The sequence below is a fragment of the Electrophorus electricus genome, chromosome 7, assembly GCF_041902795.1.
Source record: "Electrophorus electricus isolate QZ-2024a chromosome 7, ASM4190279v1, whole genome shotgun sequence".
Taxonomy (NCBI): domain Eukaryota; kingdom Metazoa; phylum Chordata; class Actinopteri; order Gymnotiformes; family Gymnotidae; genus Electrophorus; species Electrophorus electricus.
Window position 1 is genome coordinate 11,415,292 of NC_137503.1, and position 17,209 is coordinate 11,432,500.

The 17,209-nt window shown below is 38.4% G+C and overlaps 2 protein-coding genes across 7 annotated transcripts in view; one reads left to right on the forward strand and one right to left on the reverse strand.

Annotated features, from left to right (window-relative positions):
* Positions 1 to 1,816: 1,816 nt before the first annotated feature.
* Positions 1,817 to 12,591, reverse strand: LOC113585579 (protein-arginine deiminase type-2-like). Of its 3 annotated transcripts, XR_014124658.1 has the most exons (17): positions 12,471 to 12,591; positions 9,429 to 9,630; positions 8,752 to 8,821; positions 7,916 to 7,977; positions 7,580 to 7,697; positions 7,007 to 7,156; positions 6,577 to 6,767; positions 6,301 to 6,413; positions 5,407 to 5,518; positions 5,199 to 5,306; positions 4,729 to 4,880; positions 4,391 to 4,538; positions 4,095 to 4,188; positions 3,937 to 4,010; positions 3,552 to 3,686; positions 2,938 to 3,256; positions 1,817 to 2,075 (listed from the first exon to the last, which is right to left on the reverse strand). XR_014124658.1 is itself a non-coding variant. In XM_035523917.1 (16 exons), the coding sequence occupies exons 1-16, from the start codon at positions 12,560 to 12,562 to the stop codon at positions 3,023 to 3,025; spliced, it is 2,046 nt and encodes a 681-aa protein (XP_035379810.1). In that variant the 5' UTR covers positions 12,563 to 12,591; the 3' UTR covers positions 2,929 to 3,022. The 3 variants fall into 3 exon arrangements, 2 of the variants coding, with proteins under 2 accessions (XP_035379810.1, XP_035379809.1); XM_035523917.1 differs by lacking the exon at positions 1,817 to 2,075 and having other exon boundaries at positions 2,929 to 3,256; positions 6,301 to 6,404; XM_035523916.1 differs by lacking the exon at positions 1,817 to 2,075 and having other exon boundaries at positions 2,929 to 3,256.
* A 2,342-nt stretch (positions 12,592 to 14,933) lies between these two features.
* The window catches only part of lrig2 (leucine-rich repeats and immunoglobulin-like domains 2), a 15,210-nt gene continuing 12,934 nt past the window's right edge, over positions 14,934 to 17,209 (forward strand). Inside the window, exons 1-5 of one of the 4 annotated variants that reach the window (XM_035524217.2) lie at positions 14,934 to 15,554; positions 16,120 to 16,194; positions 16,421 to 16,555; positions 16,738 to 16,878; positions 17,104 to 17,209. The exon at positions 17,104 to 17,209 is cut by the window's right edge and continues 38 nt beyond it. In XM_035524217.2, the coding sequence (XP_035380110.1) occupies positions 15,355 to 15,554; positions 16,120 to 16,194; positions 16,421 to 16,555; positions 16,738 to 16,878; positions 17,104 to 17,209 (657 nt within the window). In that variant the 5' untranslated portion in view covers positions 14,934 to 15,354. The remainder of the gene's footprint in view (positions 15,555 to 16,119; positions 16,195 to 16,420; positions 16,556 to 16,737; positions 16,879 to 17,103) is intronic. The other 3 variants (XM_081717746.1, XM_027023127.3, XM_081717747.1) reach the window with 3 other exon arrangements.

Consider the following 17,209-nt stretch of genomic DNA (forward strand, 5'->3'; position numbering starts at 1 on the left):
TTAGAGCCTTTGCTTTAGAGCATTAGCTCTCACACAGCTGTGTTTTGTATGTCCTATTTTCTTTATTAAATTACTCTTTTAATCACGTCTCACTTGCTGTTTATTCAAATTTCCACCATAGTTGTCAGGAATTCTCAACCTTGACCTTGACTATATCAACTTGACCTTGACTATATCAACTTCATTTGCCTCTTACAGGTGAAGACATTCTAAAATAGCCTTAAATGATCTGTGAAATCACAACACAGTGATAATAGTTATGCATGAAACAAATTTTAAAAAATCTTTATTTCACTGTAACACACTATTATTTCAGTATAAACTGATACTTGTGAGAGGCAAGTCATGCTTATGTATCATAAACACAATCACCATCAACTATCAAACAATTATTCTTGAAATGTAAGCTTTCTAACTTTACAATTAACTGAATATAAAATAAGACCAGCACTACCAAATATGACAACATCAAGGCAGATGTTACTATAGTATTTTTCCTAAATATGATTAGTGCTGCAGCTAAGATCATATTAGTCAAAATGCATTACATTTAAATGAAAAGTTATCAGAGACAGTTTTTGCTTCCTGCATAAATTTTGCTTCTATATGTGAGATATCACCTAAATATCCTGTTTTTTGCAATGGTTAGCTATATAACGCGTGCTAAAATACAAACACATCACTGTAGCCGTTGCCATGCTGATGAAACAATTTTGCCAATACACATGGTTGAGTTCACAGCTATAGTTGACAGAGAATATGCAACTTTTGCATCACTTCCAAAACAAAAGTGATATCCACATAATAATATAATCATATAACATAACATAATATAATATAACAACATAATAATATAACATAACAATATAACCAAATAATATAACATCAACATAATAATCTAACACACACACACACACACACACACACACACACACACACACACACTTATATATATATAGAGTTGACAGAGAATAGGCAACTTTTGTGTCACTTCCAGATCAAAAGTGTGATATCCACATAATAATATAATAATATAACATAACATAATATAATATAACATCATAATATAACATAAGAATATAACCAAATAAATTAACATCAACATAATAATGTAACATCTAACACACACACACACACACACACACACACACACACACACATATATATATATATATATATATATATATATATATATATATATATATATATATATATATATATATATATATATATATATATAGTTGACAGAGCTATACAGCTATATTTGACAGATGCATGCATATGTTCCTCCATCCCAGAGTCCAATAACCTGTCTCAGTCCTCGTCCAATGCCAGCAGCTTCACCAGTGTGGTGGAAGAGAATGAGAAGGAGCAGCAGGCCACAGAGGAGTACGACACAGGCCTGGTACCCGCCCCCCCACAGCTCCCCCAGCCTCACACCTACTCATACAGCTGCCACCTTACCTTAATTACACTTAGCAGATTAGCTCTGTTTACCACAGCTGCCTATTACCATTCCCACCCTTATGTAAGATTGTCTGAATTCTATCTAATTTAATTTTATTTCCTATTAGTGGCAGTACCAGTATAGTTCAGTGTGAAAGCTGTATAAATAATTGATGTGCTTGGCTTTAGGAGAGCCTGTCTTCCACCGGCACCCCTCATAAACGAGACTTGGTCACATATAGCAGTAAATGCATGTGCACACACGTGCACACACATTCACAACTGCACAAACACACACAACTGCACACATGTACATATATACCATTTTAATTAATGCATTTGAAACACAATTCATTAACTTTATGGCATTTTTGCTTTTGTAAAGTTCAGACTTTAAGATTTTTATGGTTTGAGTGAACACATCAAGGAGCAAATTATGCTGCATTTTGTCTGTTGGCATTTTTGCATCCCACTCAAGGTTGGATTTGTTCACTGTGCTGTCTCCTCTGAGTGCTGAAGTTTCCTTCTACAGCTTTACCTGCAAAATGTTTGAAAACTGCCTCCTGCCAGAGGGAACAGAAAGCTGTTTGAATGTAAATCCTGGAGGAGTTTGGTTACCTGTCTAATATCTGATAATAGAAACAGAAAACAGACATAAAAAAGACAAATAGACTTAAAACAGTTATTTGAATGAAACAATTTAATCTAAACTGCTCTTTTGATTTCACTTTTATTTGCCTAACTGACTTTTTTTTGCATTTTTTCCATGAGTATTTAGACAATCGAGCAATCGCATTTATCTTCAATAATATTTCTCTGCTTCATATTATAATTTATAAACTAAGAAATGATACATAAATGCCCCTTTTTATTACTAAGGCCTAGTGGATCATTGGTAACCGAAGCTTTTTTTTTACAGAAAGTGCTTGGTTATTTGCATTTCAATCGTGGGTGGATTTTGAGAGAAAATGAATGAGAATCATAGGATTTTATATATTACAAGACATATTTTGCTGTATTGCAAATGGTTTTGAAGTGGGAAACTAAGAGAAAGGTGTGCCCTCCAGTGCTAGGGGCTTGTTAGTACACATTATCTTCATCCTGTGTTAAATTATTGTTTATGGTAGAACATGCAACAAATAACATTTGAGAACAAATTCATTCCAAGCAGAGAATTATTACTTAATTTGACAGTACATGCCATGACAGTACCAAAATGTTTATTGTGGTAATTGTATATAAGGAATTTTCCCTTTTGTAAGGAAAATGAGACAAGTCATGCATGATAAAGAGGAAAGAATTTGTGGAACGTTCTTTTTGATTGATTGATTTCTTCAGTGTAAACAGAAGGTTCTGTATGTTGTATCAATTGATTACAATAACAACAAACAAGTTCCTGATTCTTGATTATTCAGCAATAAGGCACTGTTGGTAGCTATAAAGAAATACAGTATTTTTTTTTATAAGAACAAAGAGGCAAAACAATCTGACCATGTATTTTATTGTAGCAATGAAAAAGGTATGTAAAATATCATTGGCGATCAGTGGGGCAGGAGATGTCCAGGCCACTATGACCTCACTGCTCCAGATTCCACCACTGGAACTCAAAAGGTTCTCGATGCACATTGGATCCGCAGTGCACTTCACCCTGGAGTTTGTGATAGGAGGCAAAGTCATCGATGAAAGTGCAGTTAAGCCCCAGTGGTTCCAGCAATGAGCGCATCTCTGCCTCCAGCACACAGGTGCCTTGCACCTGTGGCCCAAATGGTTTGGGAATGCCCAGGTTCTTACCCAGCACAAGCATGTTGACCTGTGGGCACACACGACAAAAGAGACATCACTATATTATGGACTAATCAAAGATGCAATAAGGACAGTTTTAAAAGTAAATATTACATATGGAATGTTACATAGTAAATGGGAGCTGAGGGCTCCCAGTGGTCTGCATACTGGGAAAATTCCTTTCTTTTTTTTTGTGTGAGGGAATCAAGTGAACTACAAAAATTCTATTTAGGGTGCCTGTAAACACAACTTTGCAATACAGACAAACCTGTTGACATTATCTGTATACAGAATTAATTGTTCACTAAAGGACCAAGCTCTACCATGTCAGGGTAATAGGCTGCAGCTCTCTTGTTTTTTTTAGGAAACACTTTAAACAGGATTGGAAGGTCAATGATGTCTTCATCATCCAGGCCAAGTTCTTTCTTCAGTATGTCCCTGTTCCAGTCAATGCAGTTCTGAATGAGAGTGAGGGACAGTGAGTAAGGGAAAGAGAGAATTTTTCCCATCAAGGAGACCACCAGTATTTTGAACATTTTCCTGATTGGATTACTCAGTATGGATTTAACCAGGATCTACCATACAATGTTTCCCCATTGAGGTCAGTCTAGAGCCAGGTAGTGTCTGTCACGGAAGCTACTGTACTGCAGTGTATATTCTGGGAGTTTGTTCTTTCACATGGCTGCTGGTCCAAACCACATAACTCACCTGCACATAGATGTTTTCTGCTCGAAACTCCTCGTTGCTCATGAGTTCATCAACACTGATCTCTTCCTCTTTTCCTGGTAAAATGCAAGATGTGTTTACCAATGGTGGAGCAAGAGAAATGGCCTAAATGTTTACATAGGCAACCTGCCAGTATTCACCTTGAAAAAGTTTGGCACGCCCGTGTCCTTTTACCTGCAAGCTTCTGAATAATTTATATCCTGCATCTGGACTGGCCAGCAATAATCTGAATCCCTGAGTAAAGAAAACACTGAAGAATTCAGAAATAAAAGTGGGCAAACACTATCCCTTGTTAAATGAATACAACTGAAGAGGCAGCAGTCTGAAAGAACCATTAGAGGTCTAAACATAATGTATTAAAAATTTCAGTCCTGAAAGAGATCTTTCAAATAAAAGATGTTGACAACGAGCTAATATTAGAGGGTTATTTACTTACCTTCCTATCAGGAGCTGGGACAAAGGTCATGAACTCATCCACATGACCCACAACAAGCCAATCAGAGTAAAGGGCAATGGGCTCCTGAACCTTCTGAGCCCACAGGAAGTCCTGGATCACTTTAGTCATGTTTCGGCCATGTGCTGTACTGTTGATTAAACATATCAGTACTTCACTGTGATAAATCATGGGTAAATGACTGCTGTCTAGTTTCTTTAGCAGTAACAGGTAGGACTTTGGAGATCAGCTATGACCTCACAGATCCACCATCATATGCACTCCTCTAGCAGCAGACCATATAAACTCAAACAACAAAGACTGAGACTTTGAAGACTCACGTAGGGAAGGCCACACCAATGATGATGCGGCCCAGTGGGTACTTCTTCCCATTCACAGTGACGGGTGGACTGACCTCCAGATTACCAAAAGAGTCCAGGCTGCTCACCCGCTCATTCACCGGGTAACGGGTCACATAGCCAAAGTCTGGACCCTGAGACAATGTGGAAGTGTTTCTAAATATGCTTTGTTTCCTCCATATATGTTTTAGCAAGGAAAAACACTGAATTGGAGGTAGCAATGTGTTGACTCCTTAAAAAAATGTGAACATCATAAATACAAGAACATTGAACAGCATTGTGGTGTCAACATCCGTGCCAATTACAAGAGCATGAGGTAAAAGCTGTGAATGGTGGAAATGCACATGCTTCATGTGCTTCAAATGGATCACCAACAGTGATCCCTTGTTGTCACTTTAATGGATATCAGCAAAGCTAAATTTAACATATAAAGAGTGGACTATCATCCATACCAGCAAGACATCATAGGGGAAATCTTCAAGCCCTCTATCTCGTGGAGAGTCCAACACGACAGGGATTCTCTGGTGTGGCGAGTCGATGTAGCCAAACTCAATCTCATCCTATGGAGGAACATCAGAACTTGCATTCTTGAAGATGTAGCAGTAATCTAAAATGTGTTGAAGACAAGAATTCGTGGTCCAATGTGTTAGTGAATCAGACCTGCATCCAGCGGTCTCCTCGGTTCATGTACTCGTGGCATATCTTCAGCTTGTACCCACTGCTCTGCACCAGACTTTTTATGGCCTTCAGAAAGTCATAATTGTCTGATGTGCTGCCAGCATATGGGAGAGGAAAAAAAGGGCTTGTCCAGTCATGAATTATTGTCACCACATCTTTCCCTTGCTTTGCTGGGTGTTTTAGCTCAGCTACAGATTTGAAAGTTGTCACAGAACGCTCCCCTCTCACTGTCGTGTGGTACGGCCCGCCGCTTGCAGTGGGAGTTTCTTGTTTGTAATCACGCCTACATGCTTGTACACACCTGCACCTAGTTAGTGTTTGTTCTGTGTTTATGTATTTAAACCCCTGTCAGTGTGTGCATCACTGTCAGTCATTGCCTCTGTTACCTTTGTTTGTGCTTTTGTTCACAGTGTCAGTGTTAGCCGTTTACATTGTGTGAGTGCCACCGTTGTATGTCAAGGGAGTCTGTGTCCTGCTCTGTGCCTTGCGGCACTCAGGCCATTACAAAAGTGACAGAACTATTAGTGAAATATTTGACTCAGACAGGCATGATTGTTGATATTCTGATGAAAAAAAAAAAAGGCACTGGATTGCTTGAGTTGCCGTTCTGAGTCAGAGAATATCACTTGTATTTGTTCACAACACTGCCAGCAAAGAAAGTAATTAAATAAATGTTTCTTTCCCTCAGAATATTTCCAATTCAATGGTGGATCTATGCCAAGTGGCTCAGGTGGCTACCTGAGAATCAACAGAAATTCTGCTTAACATTGCTCAACAAAAGCTGTATTAGGTAAAGACTAATACATTTATTGATTGTCCACCTTATCTGTTGTCATTGTAAGGATGATAACAGTTAATGATTTGTTTAGCACTTACCTGCACACAAAGACTTCCACAGGTTTGAGGGTGTTCGGCGTCATAATCCAAGGGGCAACACGGAACATGACCTTGTCGGTGTAAATAGGTGTCTCTGGGAAACCCTGGAAAACCTGATAAAAGTTAAAGACTTAGCAATGAGGCTTAGCCTTCTCTTTACCTTCACAGTATGACAGTATGTTGGTACTGAGTAACATATAACCAGAAGAACATATTTCTTATGGTAGCGAGAACATAGTAAAATAAAGTTCAAAGACGTAAAGTACTTGAGCCAACCTGGCCACTAGGCTCTAAAAGGCTGAGGTTTATGGTGATGAGACCGTCAAAGTCCTTATCGGGGAAGCGAATGCCCTCCACGAAGAGCTCCTGCTGGGAGTCCCCACCCACATAGGGAACTTCTCCGGCCAGCTGCTCCTTATTCAGCACTAGAGGATAGTCCTTCTGGAATAGCTTGAAGAGCAGATATTCTGAAACAAGACAGAACTTCAGACTGTAGAGTTTTTGATCAGTCAGCTTATGAATACCATGCAGTCTTCCCTTAACTTGACATTCAGCTATATCCTGCTAAAAAGATTTGAACTCTCAAGAACATGTTTGGTTATTTTCTTGGTTATTTGTGTTTGGAAAAAAATAAAATGAGACACTATCCTAAGAAACCATACAATTTCCTGAGAAACCATACAAAGGTACATTAGTTTAAACGTACTCAGAGTAGAGCCCTGTGGTTTTCCACTGGTCCTGAAGACCCTCACACTCTCAGCGTGGCTCCGAGAAATGTGGAGGCTTAGTTTATAGCCCTCTGGGAGCACAGCTGGACCTCTGGTGCGCAAAATCATCTTGGACATGTCCTTTAAATCTGCCATTACAATAGCATATCTCAATACCTGTGTTTTATTGTGCATGTCAGAAAAATTGATCTAATTAAGGGTAATAAGGAAGTTATTTAGAATCATGTTGATAAACTATTGTAATTCAAATGTGATTCCACTTTTTTCAACCTGAGTTAAACTCCATATTAGAAAATATTTTGATATTGGACTTGTGTGCATTCATAATGCTACTTGAATACAGTTTCTTTACCATTTTATTAATTTATTTCTATGACTATATTTTTAAGTATTTGCAAAACTGTTCAATCTGATAGCATGATTTGTTCATGAAAGCCATGGTTTCCACAGTATAACTATCTACAGCCGGATACTGTACTTCAGCCTTAAGTTCCTTTTTGCACAGGTCTATCCAAGTTCCACCTCTGAGACTTACGATTGGCTTTGCATACCTGAGACTCTCGTGATTTCCTCATCCTCACTGTCCAATTCTTTTCTGAAAGTGGACTCACAATCACAGTTGACCAGCAGAATGGCACCATGGCCATTTGGACCCCACTTCCAAGAAGCCTTATTAGAGAAGGAGACATGAAGTTTCTTCAAGGAGAACTCCACATGTAAAGCAGTTAATATCAGACATCAATGTCTGTGCATCACTAAAATGGTTTTGGGCAGATTATACATGCAGTAGAATAACACAGCACAGTCTTGAGCAGTTCTAGGTGGTAGGCCTGAGGCACAATCCATAGAAACCTGATGAAAACTTGTAGAGGTAACTCATTACCCACCTTGTTTGGGTTGTTCCTTTCAACAATGCCATCTCGATCTGCATCCACATCCAGAGAGATGTCTGCAAGAGAACATGGCTTTATTACTGTCACGGACTGCTCCTCCCCCATAGTCACGTGGTATGGCCTGCCGCATGCAGTGGGATTCACAAATGTACTGCGTCTTTGTTTTTGTAACCACGCCCCCAGGATTGCACACACACACACACACACACACACACACACACACACACACACACACACACACACACGTGTATAGGGTTTAATGTTAATGTCTTGTGTGTCTATTTAAACCCCTGTTCATGTGTGTTCCCTTTGTTGGTCATTGTCACTACATATGCGTTAGTGTCGATCTTTGTATCCGTAACGTTGGTTTGTGTATGTCACGAGTTACTGTGTATATGTTATTCGTCTAATGGTAAGTGCAGATTCACGATTACCGTAAATATTTTATGTGAGTGCCACCGTTGTCGTCTATGTTGTATGTAAATAAACATGTTTCACCTACGAGGAAGTCTGTGCGTCATGCCCTGCGCCCTGCGATTCCCCGGCCAGCAACGTTACAATTGCCAGTTCATTAAAGGAGCTTAGTAACAGTAGCCTACAGCAACCCACTGACAGGAGATGTGCACTTATTTCAATTATGTATTTCATTTATTACTTTTTAATCTTCATCATGAAAGTTAGTTTATAAAGGGATATAAATGTATATACATACACAAATACATGATTTGATCTACATTGAATTTGTGGACCAAGGGTAATTCTCTCTCTGTGTGTGTGTGTGTGTGTGTGTGTGTGTGTGTGTGTGTGTGTGTATCTTTTCTGAGGCATACCAACAGCTGTAAGATGCAGCACTGCATTCCCAAGGACATCTAACTTGTTTCCATAGAACCTCACAGATAACTGCAGTACACATAGACAATACATTAAACATTACAGTGTGACTGCATTGATCACTGTGAAAACACATTTGTTAGGTAAAATGTTCAGTGCAGCTAGCTAACAGCATGGACACTCCCTGTAAAAGTGTCAGTTACAGTTCACTAAATGAAATTATGCCTTCTCAAACAATACTTAGCTGCTAATTATATTGGGCAGTGGTAGCTTAGAGGGAAAGACTTTGGGTTATCAATTGGAAAGTTGTCAGTTTTAATCCTGGCCTGCCATGCAGCCACTGTTGGGCCTTCATCTCCAGGTGGGGTGCTGTTCTTTGTCCCCAGCTTCCAAAGAAGCTGGGATATGCAAAGACTCTATTTTGTTGCTGAACAATGACAGTAATTTGAATCTTAAACTTCTGTCCGATTCTATATATTTAACATATGATCTTAGAACCCAATTTTATGAAATTCCAATCTTAATGTAATCACAGAAGGAAAATTGTAAAGAAAGGAAAGCATTTATCTTCCATGGTGTCAATGTTTGATGGCCTGGGAATGCCCAGTTCAGGACATACCTAACGCAGGCTGTGTTAACAGAGCAAGAGGTAGCCGTGTGTGGCAGACCAGGTTACCTTGCTGTCATTCACCAGCTCACTTGCAAGTTTCATGGAGATGAACACTACGGTGTTTTTAGTGAGAAGCTGCGGGGAGAGAAAGGAACCTCCGGCCGGGGTGGCCATGGTGACCGAGGCAGCCGAGGCACCTGCTTCCACCCGAAACTGCACAGTGGGGTTGCATTTTATAGAGAAGAACTTGCACTGTGAAGGGGCACATCTGCACACCACACACAGACACACACATCTGCATCACTTTCTATATAAAGAAGTGACAGGTGTCACTGAAGGCTCTAGCTTTATACAATCTCAGGAATGATGATCGTTATTTGAGCAGAAGGTTAGGATTTAGCAAAACCATATACATTATGACCATTACAACACAATGTACAAAGGAAACTGCAGTCATTTGGGTGACATCATGGTGAATCTTAAGACCAGAAAAATGAACGAAATAGAATTGACATTTTACAACGTGGACGTTTTCCAGTATTTTGTGCACCACCATACCCTGCAGGCCCTCTAGTCCTGCCAGGCCCACCAGCCACCTCTACTCAACCAGACCCACCAGACATTGCTTCACTCCCACACCTGCTGGCCTCTATGGTTCCCGTAGCTCAAGATGGGCCAGCTGCACTTCCTGCTGCCCAAAACCCTGCCCACCTGCCTGCCCAGTCCCCTGTCCTACATCTCTTGCAGCAGTCTAGTCCCCTGACTACCCAGGTTTCTGTCCTGCCTTACAAAAGTTTTTTTCCTCCTCCTGTGTCTATACCATCTCATGTCCAGTTCTAGTTCTTGTCCTCATCATCATATACGTACCTACACTCTTTACTGTCATTCCTGTCTCAGACTTTAGGTTCCTCCCTCTGCCTATTATTGTCTTATTTCCCATCCCTATTGATATCTTTATCTTTGTCTCCACCTTGGTATTTGTCCAGTCTTTTGTCCAATCCATAGCCCAGTCTCCTGTTCAAGTCCTTTCTCCAGTATCCTATTCAACCTCTCATTCACTCTTGTTTGCAGCCCGTTCCCCCAGTGTCCATTCTAGTCTACAGTTCAGGCTGTTGTCCAGTCCCTCGTCCAATCCTGTGTTCTGTCTCCTGTTCCTTCCTTCCTCCTGTATATACAGTCTTCATATTTTCTCATTATTGAATGCAACTATAAATCCACGTCAACTTGTCTGGAGAAGAAAAGGTGAGTGCTACCATGAGTCCTGTGTCATGCCAACAGTGAGGCATCCTGAGACCATTCATGTGTGGGATTGCTTCTCATTCAAGGGGTTTGCTCATAATTTCCCTAAGAACACTGCCATGAATAAGAAATGGTATCAAAACATCCTCCAATTGCAACTTCTCCCAGATTTCGGTGAGCAGCGAAATACCGTAAAATTACGCATATAGTCGCAATGCAATTTAAAACGCGGATGACTTGACCGTGAATCCCTAAAGCGCGGATAGCTTAACTGCGGTTTTAAGAATATTCTTAAATTTACGAATGTTTCCCCAAAACCTCGTAACTAACGCAGTACTTAAACTCGTTCGTAAATTTAAGAGTTCGGACCCATTCGTAAATCAGTTAATACTTCTTAACTTGACGTTCATGCGCAGTTCTACCTAAAAAAGGATAAAGGCAGCTGCCTTTAGTAGAACTGTGCATGAACTTTTCTTTATATAAAAAAACCTTACTGACATACAAACATACACACACACACACACACACACACATACACGCACGCATATATATATATATATATATATATATATATATATATATATATATATATATATATATATATATATATATATATATATAAACGTTTTCATGCAATTGGAATAATTCTTGGAATAGTTGGCGTAGTGGACGGCACACTTGTCCCCATACACACTCTCAGCTTCTTGAGCCCTAATTACATCTGCCGTAAAGGCTTTCTCTATGTTCAATGTGCAAGTCATATGCAACAATCTTTACAGACATTGTGGCAAAGTGGCCTGGGAGTACTCATGAATCCTTTATCTGGGCCAGTTCTGGAGTGGGTCAGATGGAAAGAGGACCAACTTACTCAATCCTGTCTTGAATTATCATGAGAGAGGAGAGAAGGACTTTACCAGGCTGGCTTGGAAACACAAAGGCAAATGATAATGAATGTTTTGTCTACATTTACCCAAAAAAAGTAATTTGGTTAAGTGACCTGTGTTTGTTGTTTGGTTTTGTTATAAACATAATATAGACGCCAAGGCATTTATTGGGGTGCAAGTTTTACTTTCACAGTAAAACTTGCGCCCCAATCATTTTTTACAGCAATAATTGAAAAATATTTTGTCCTTGCATATTTATCTCCCACACCATGTTTGTATCCGTAGCATTGGAAAAGAGTTTTTTGTTTGTTTGTTTGTTTTTTCAATTTCTTCCATTTGTTCAAGTTCGTCTCTGGAAAAATACTTTTTGCGCTTTGCTCTGCACTTTGCCATATATTTTTATAACAGTCATTTTATAACAGTCACTAAGTTATTAGTTTTTTTATAATAGATTATTATTTTCCTCATGATAGTTTTGTGGTATAATAATGTCACGGCCAAGAGTACGAAAGATGCGAGATGCTGAACCAGTGTTTAGTCAACAAAATCCAATTGTGTACTGGTAAAAACATCAGTGAGTGCGTTTACATGTACTTATAATAATATAATAACTGCAGAAAATAATATTTTGTCAGTAATCCGATCAACGGCCGGTAAAGTTGGTTCATGTTTACAGAAACAGATCAAATTATTCCCAGATTAATGCATATCCGGAGTTTTCCATGTAAGTTTGATTTTCTGCATGGTGTCGGATTATTGAGTGCTTGTAAACGCACTCAAGCGTGAAATCATTCTTGAATATCAATTTTCCGAAACTGACACATTTTAGATAACGTTTGGAGCGCTACGCTTGTATATGTATGGAACGCACTGAACAGCAGAAACAAAAAATAACTAAATGAACTATATATATATATATATATATATATATATATATATATATATATATATATATATAGTGCATGATATATATATATTCGCCTACCTGTATAAATTCACTCTCAGTTCGGTTCCGATCACATATATCGTCTTTGTAGTTTGTCCACTCTCAATACGAAGCGTGCGAGATGGAATCATGGTGTTGATTTGCCTGTCAATACAGCTAAATACAGCAACCTTCAAATGACGAATTTTTATTTCTGTGCTTAAGATCACGTTGATACCGGCAAGAATTCCTATTGGTAGGGCGAGGAAGATATCATGCCTCGATTTCACAATCTCCGTTAGACGTTGCTAAATAAGAAAAAAAAGTACTGCTTCCAAAAATAGGAACCGTATATCATTCTATTATTCTTATAAAATTTCGTTTTGATGATGATTTGCACAAATATCTATAATTAATAGCCTAAGTGAAACAGATGGTACTTTGTATAAAATCAATTAGGCAAATATAGTTTTCTGAAAAGCCATATTCTTTCTCAAATTGAATGTTAAATTCTTTTCCCTTGCACTTTATTTATTTTTTGTCTTCTGCTTCATTTTTATACGTCATCTATGAGTCTGGCTACTAGTGTATGGTTGTATGCCACAAACAGGCAATTTTATGAGCTTTACTACTTAGTACTTACTACTAAGCCAAATCATCCCATAGTCACTGGAAAGCATTATTAGTCATTTCTTTGGAGTTCACATTAACACATTATCTACTTAGATCAACAAAAATGTAAAAAATTAAAGTTAGGAAATTCTATGTGGAAATTTTTTTTATTGTATTTGGGCTATGTAAGACTGCATAAAATGTACAAACAGCTAATTAAATGCCCCAAATCACTGAACAAGTAAAATATCCAATCATGTCTGGGCATGAAAAAAGTAAAGGTATGAGTTCATTAAATGCAATAACAGGATATACTGTCATTAAAGTTTAATCTGTGTAATTTGTAAAGTGGCATGATAGAATTATGTGCATAGGACCACAGTAAATCTTCACAAGGAATATAATAAACAACAGCAATATTAATAATATTAAATGCATTCGTATTGAAGTTGCAGTCTGATTTGTCAGTTGTGAAATAGGATATTTGATTATTTATACATTTTCAGAGAAATTTCGGAATTGTATTCATATCTTACATTAATGTTTGAACATATGAGGCAAATCAAATGCTTGTAAAAGAAAAAAATTGCTCTTTCTTACACAAGCATCATTTTAACACCATTTAAAAGGTCACGTTAGCATGTTCACCAGACTATGATTCAAAATATTCATCCCACTTCAGGTTATTCATTCAGATTGAACATTTACATTTTACAATGGTCTGTTGCAGTTTAAATGTTGCAATTCTGCCTTAGCTCCTTACATACTGCGACACAATATAAAAGCTAAAACATTGGCCAAGTTGTAATGTCATTTCCTGAAACAAACAAGACTGGTATTTGTTATACAGCACGAGTAGTGATAACATTGTTCAGATAGGACTTGCTCTGTTCTGATGTGTATTTTGGATTTGCAAAATGTCTTCCCCATAATGTTAGATTAGTTTATATACATGTTGTGTTATAGGCTATTTGGATGTGTACAGTTATCTGGTTGTGTATTTGGCATGAGGTCAATGGAGCTTGCTAATTCACTTGCTGAATCATGAAGTGACTGGTCAAACTGCTTCTTGGTCAGCTGTGTGTTGTTGCATTGTTACTTCATGCACATGTGAGCTTTTGTCATAAGATTTCTCGGTACTACAGATATAAAAAAATATATCTGATCTTGCACGGCAAGGTCATCCATTCCGCCAGAATAACATTCAGCATGAACTTTGCTCACTGAAGGTAATTACTGAGGACAGAAGTCTGATACAAGTCAGGTCAGCCACCTGAGCTGGAAACAGAAAAATATCTGTAGACATGAGGAAGCACTAAACATCACTGCATTACATGCCTGAAACAGCATTAGCGGGGGAGACATCTAGACATCTCCGAGATCACAGATTTCAGGCTGTCATTAACCTCAAAGGATTTGCAACCTAGTATTTACATAACAATTTAATTATACATTATGAAAACTTGTATTTGTCCTATTTTAACCTATACTATAGACTATGATGCATATATAGCTCAGCCATTATAGATATATAATACTTTAACCCTTCAATCAGTGTTTCAGTTCATAATTCAATATGCTGTCCAATTATTTATGGACTACTCGGTATATAGCTAAATTCTAAATTCTTTACTTTTCGTTTGTTAATAACCTTTTACGTAAAGTTATTTCTTCTTTTATTCAGGTGAAAAAAATTGTGTACAGGGAAATTGCAATGGGTCTGGTAATACCCATTATTAAATCAAGGTAGTGAACTTTATATTGACTTATCGCTAACGTGAATTTATGAGAAAAAAGAAACGACAGTTTTAAGAGGATTTTTAAGACGATTCAATTTGGGAAAAGGAAAACTTGACGTACGTGCATGTTGACCAATAGTACGGTACCGATCCACGCTCTAAGGGGCGGTATTGCGTAAGAAGATCGCATATCGTCGATGGAAGGGGCTTTTGTTTTCGTTTGAAGAAAAGTCTTGGAACAAAATTTCGAAGCAGAGATATCCTAACATTGTTTTGCATTGTTCTCGAGTACAGACACAAAAGTTTTTAGTCGTGGATTTTCGCTACTGTAAATTCTATGAACTTAAGCATTTTCAAGCTCTTTTGCCGCTTCGCTTTGGAGTAGTTATTGGCAGAGATTGGAAGGCGGAAGAAGGGAATTCCGAAGGGAAGGACGGAAAGCTTAGTGATGGATCATACCGGCTTCGGTTTTATTTTGGACCATATACGTCATGTTTCTTACTTAGATTTGAAGCTGCAGGCAAGTGTTGCCCTAATATAAATGCTCATTTTCTTAAGTTACCCTATTAATGCCATAAATTCGCCAACTATTAATGATTAAGAGACTCAAAATGGCGGAAAGCTGGCCAATCCCCCAGGCCCTATTTCTGCTGATAGTGAGTGTTGTGGGCCTGGATAGTTGTCCTCCACTTTGTACGTGTTCCGATGGTACCGATACAGCACAGCTCTTGGACTGCAGTCGGAAAAGATTGTCCGAAGCCCATTTTAAGGTCCCATCTTGGATTACGCATGTGTAAGTAATGGTCCAAGCTGAGCACAATTTGTTTACATGCTTCGAGGTCTGGCCTCCTGTGGGAACTTTCGTACGTCCGGAAAAGCGGAGGGTAGTTTGCTTACGATAGATGGATAACTAACCCAAGATGGTTAACTTCAGTGTAACTGTTAGTTAGCTAATATAGCTGTATTCTATTCCGAATAACTCGTCTGGTTTTCTCTGTTTGTAACCTATGTGTCCGTGCTATAGTAACCGTAGTACTTTTGCGCGTAGTACCAACAACTTAGTTTTCTAGAAAATCAGAAACTTGAGCTGATGAGCTAACTTACATTTAGCTACCTAGTACTTTACAAACACTAGGCGTGTATTCTGGGCTAAAGTCGTAAGGACTCTGTCTACACCCTAAACCCATCAACGCAAGTACACTAGGGAAGACTGTTAAATTTGTTTGTGGGACGCGTGATATCCTTAATGTCATCCTTAATGTTATCCTGTTGTTTTTTCAAAGCTAACTAGAATGTCTTTTTCCTGATACCATTTCTAATCATATTCCTATATCAGACTAAACTGTTATTTGTTTTAGGTCTTTGAACCATAATGAGCTGTCAGGTGTGCCTTTTCTTGGCGAAGCTTCCTCAAACATTACATTGTTGTTGCTGTAAGTTGCTCTATTAGCCATTCTTTATGAAATTACTAGAATATAATTTCTGTTATTGTAGATGATGAGAATTTCCTGAAGATCACATTTCTTATTATGCATAAATAATCAATTGTCACACAGGCTAATCTTGGCTTTGCTAATTAAAATATAGCCTGTGCTTATAAGGCCATTGAATGGGTAAGGGAAAAATGGAAACGCCTTTTCCCATTTTTTGTGCATGTAGTGTTCATAACCGAATCTCTGAAGTGGTGGTGGAACATCTTCTGCCTTATTCATCTCTGGAAAGTCTTGATCTGAGCTCCAATTTGATTTCGGAGTTGAAAGCTGGATCATTCCCTCCCATGCAACTGAAATACTTGTAGGTCCTTTACTTCATTTTGATGTTAGTTTGTTTGGTTTTCTTTCTACCCTGACACTTTGTAAATCATGATATAGTGGTTTTGTTGGACTAACAAAGGCTAATTACAACAGATAGTGTGAATACTTGTCATCTACGTAAAGCCCTGCCGGATGTACTGTTTTCTCCTGTTTGTGGCTTAGGAATCTGAGCAACAATAAGATCAGCTCTCTTGAACCAGGTTGCTTTGGCAACCTCAGCTCTCTGCTAGTACTGAAGATTAACAGGAACAGACTATCCTTCCTGTCTGCTAAAGTCTTCACTCTCTCTCAGCTACAAGTTCTGTGAGTGGATTCAGGCTTCTTCAGTATGGTTTGATAAGGTTGTTTATGAGGTTGTTTTTAAAGATGATAAATGGTGACCATTACCCAAAAATATTTGCATGGATATCATATTTATGTAGACATATCTAACTGGCTTATTTATGTTTCTGTGCATTTCTAGTTCATTAGTCTGTTTGGTATGAATATGTACTTGTTATGGAATGAATCCTGCCTTACCCATTTCAGGGAGTTGAAACGCAATAAGATCAGAGCAGTAGACAGTCTGATCTTCAAAGAGCTAGAGTCTCTGAAGTCTCTGAAGCTGCAGAGGAACAGCATCACTAAGCTGATG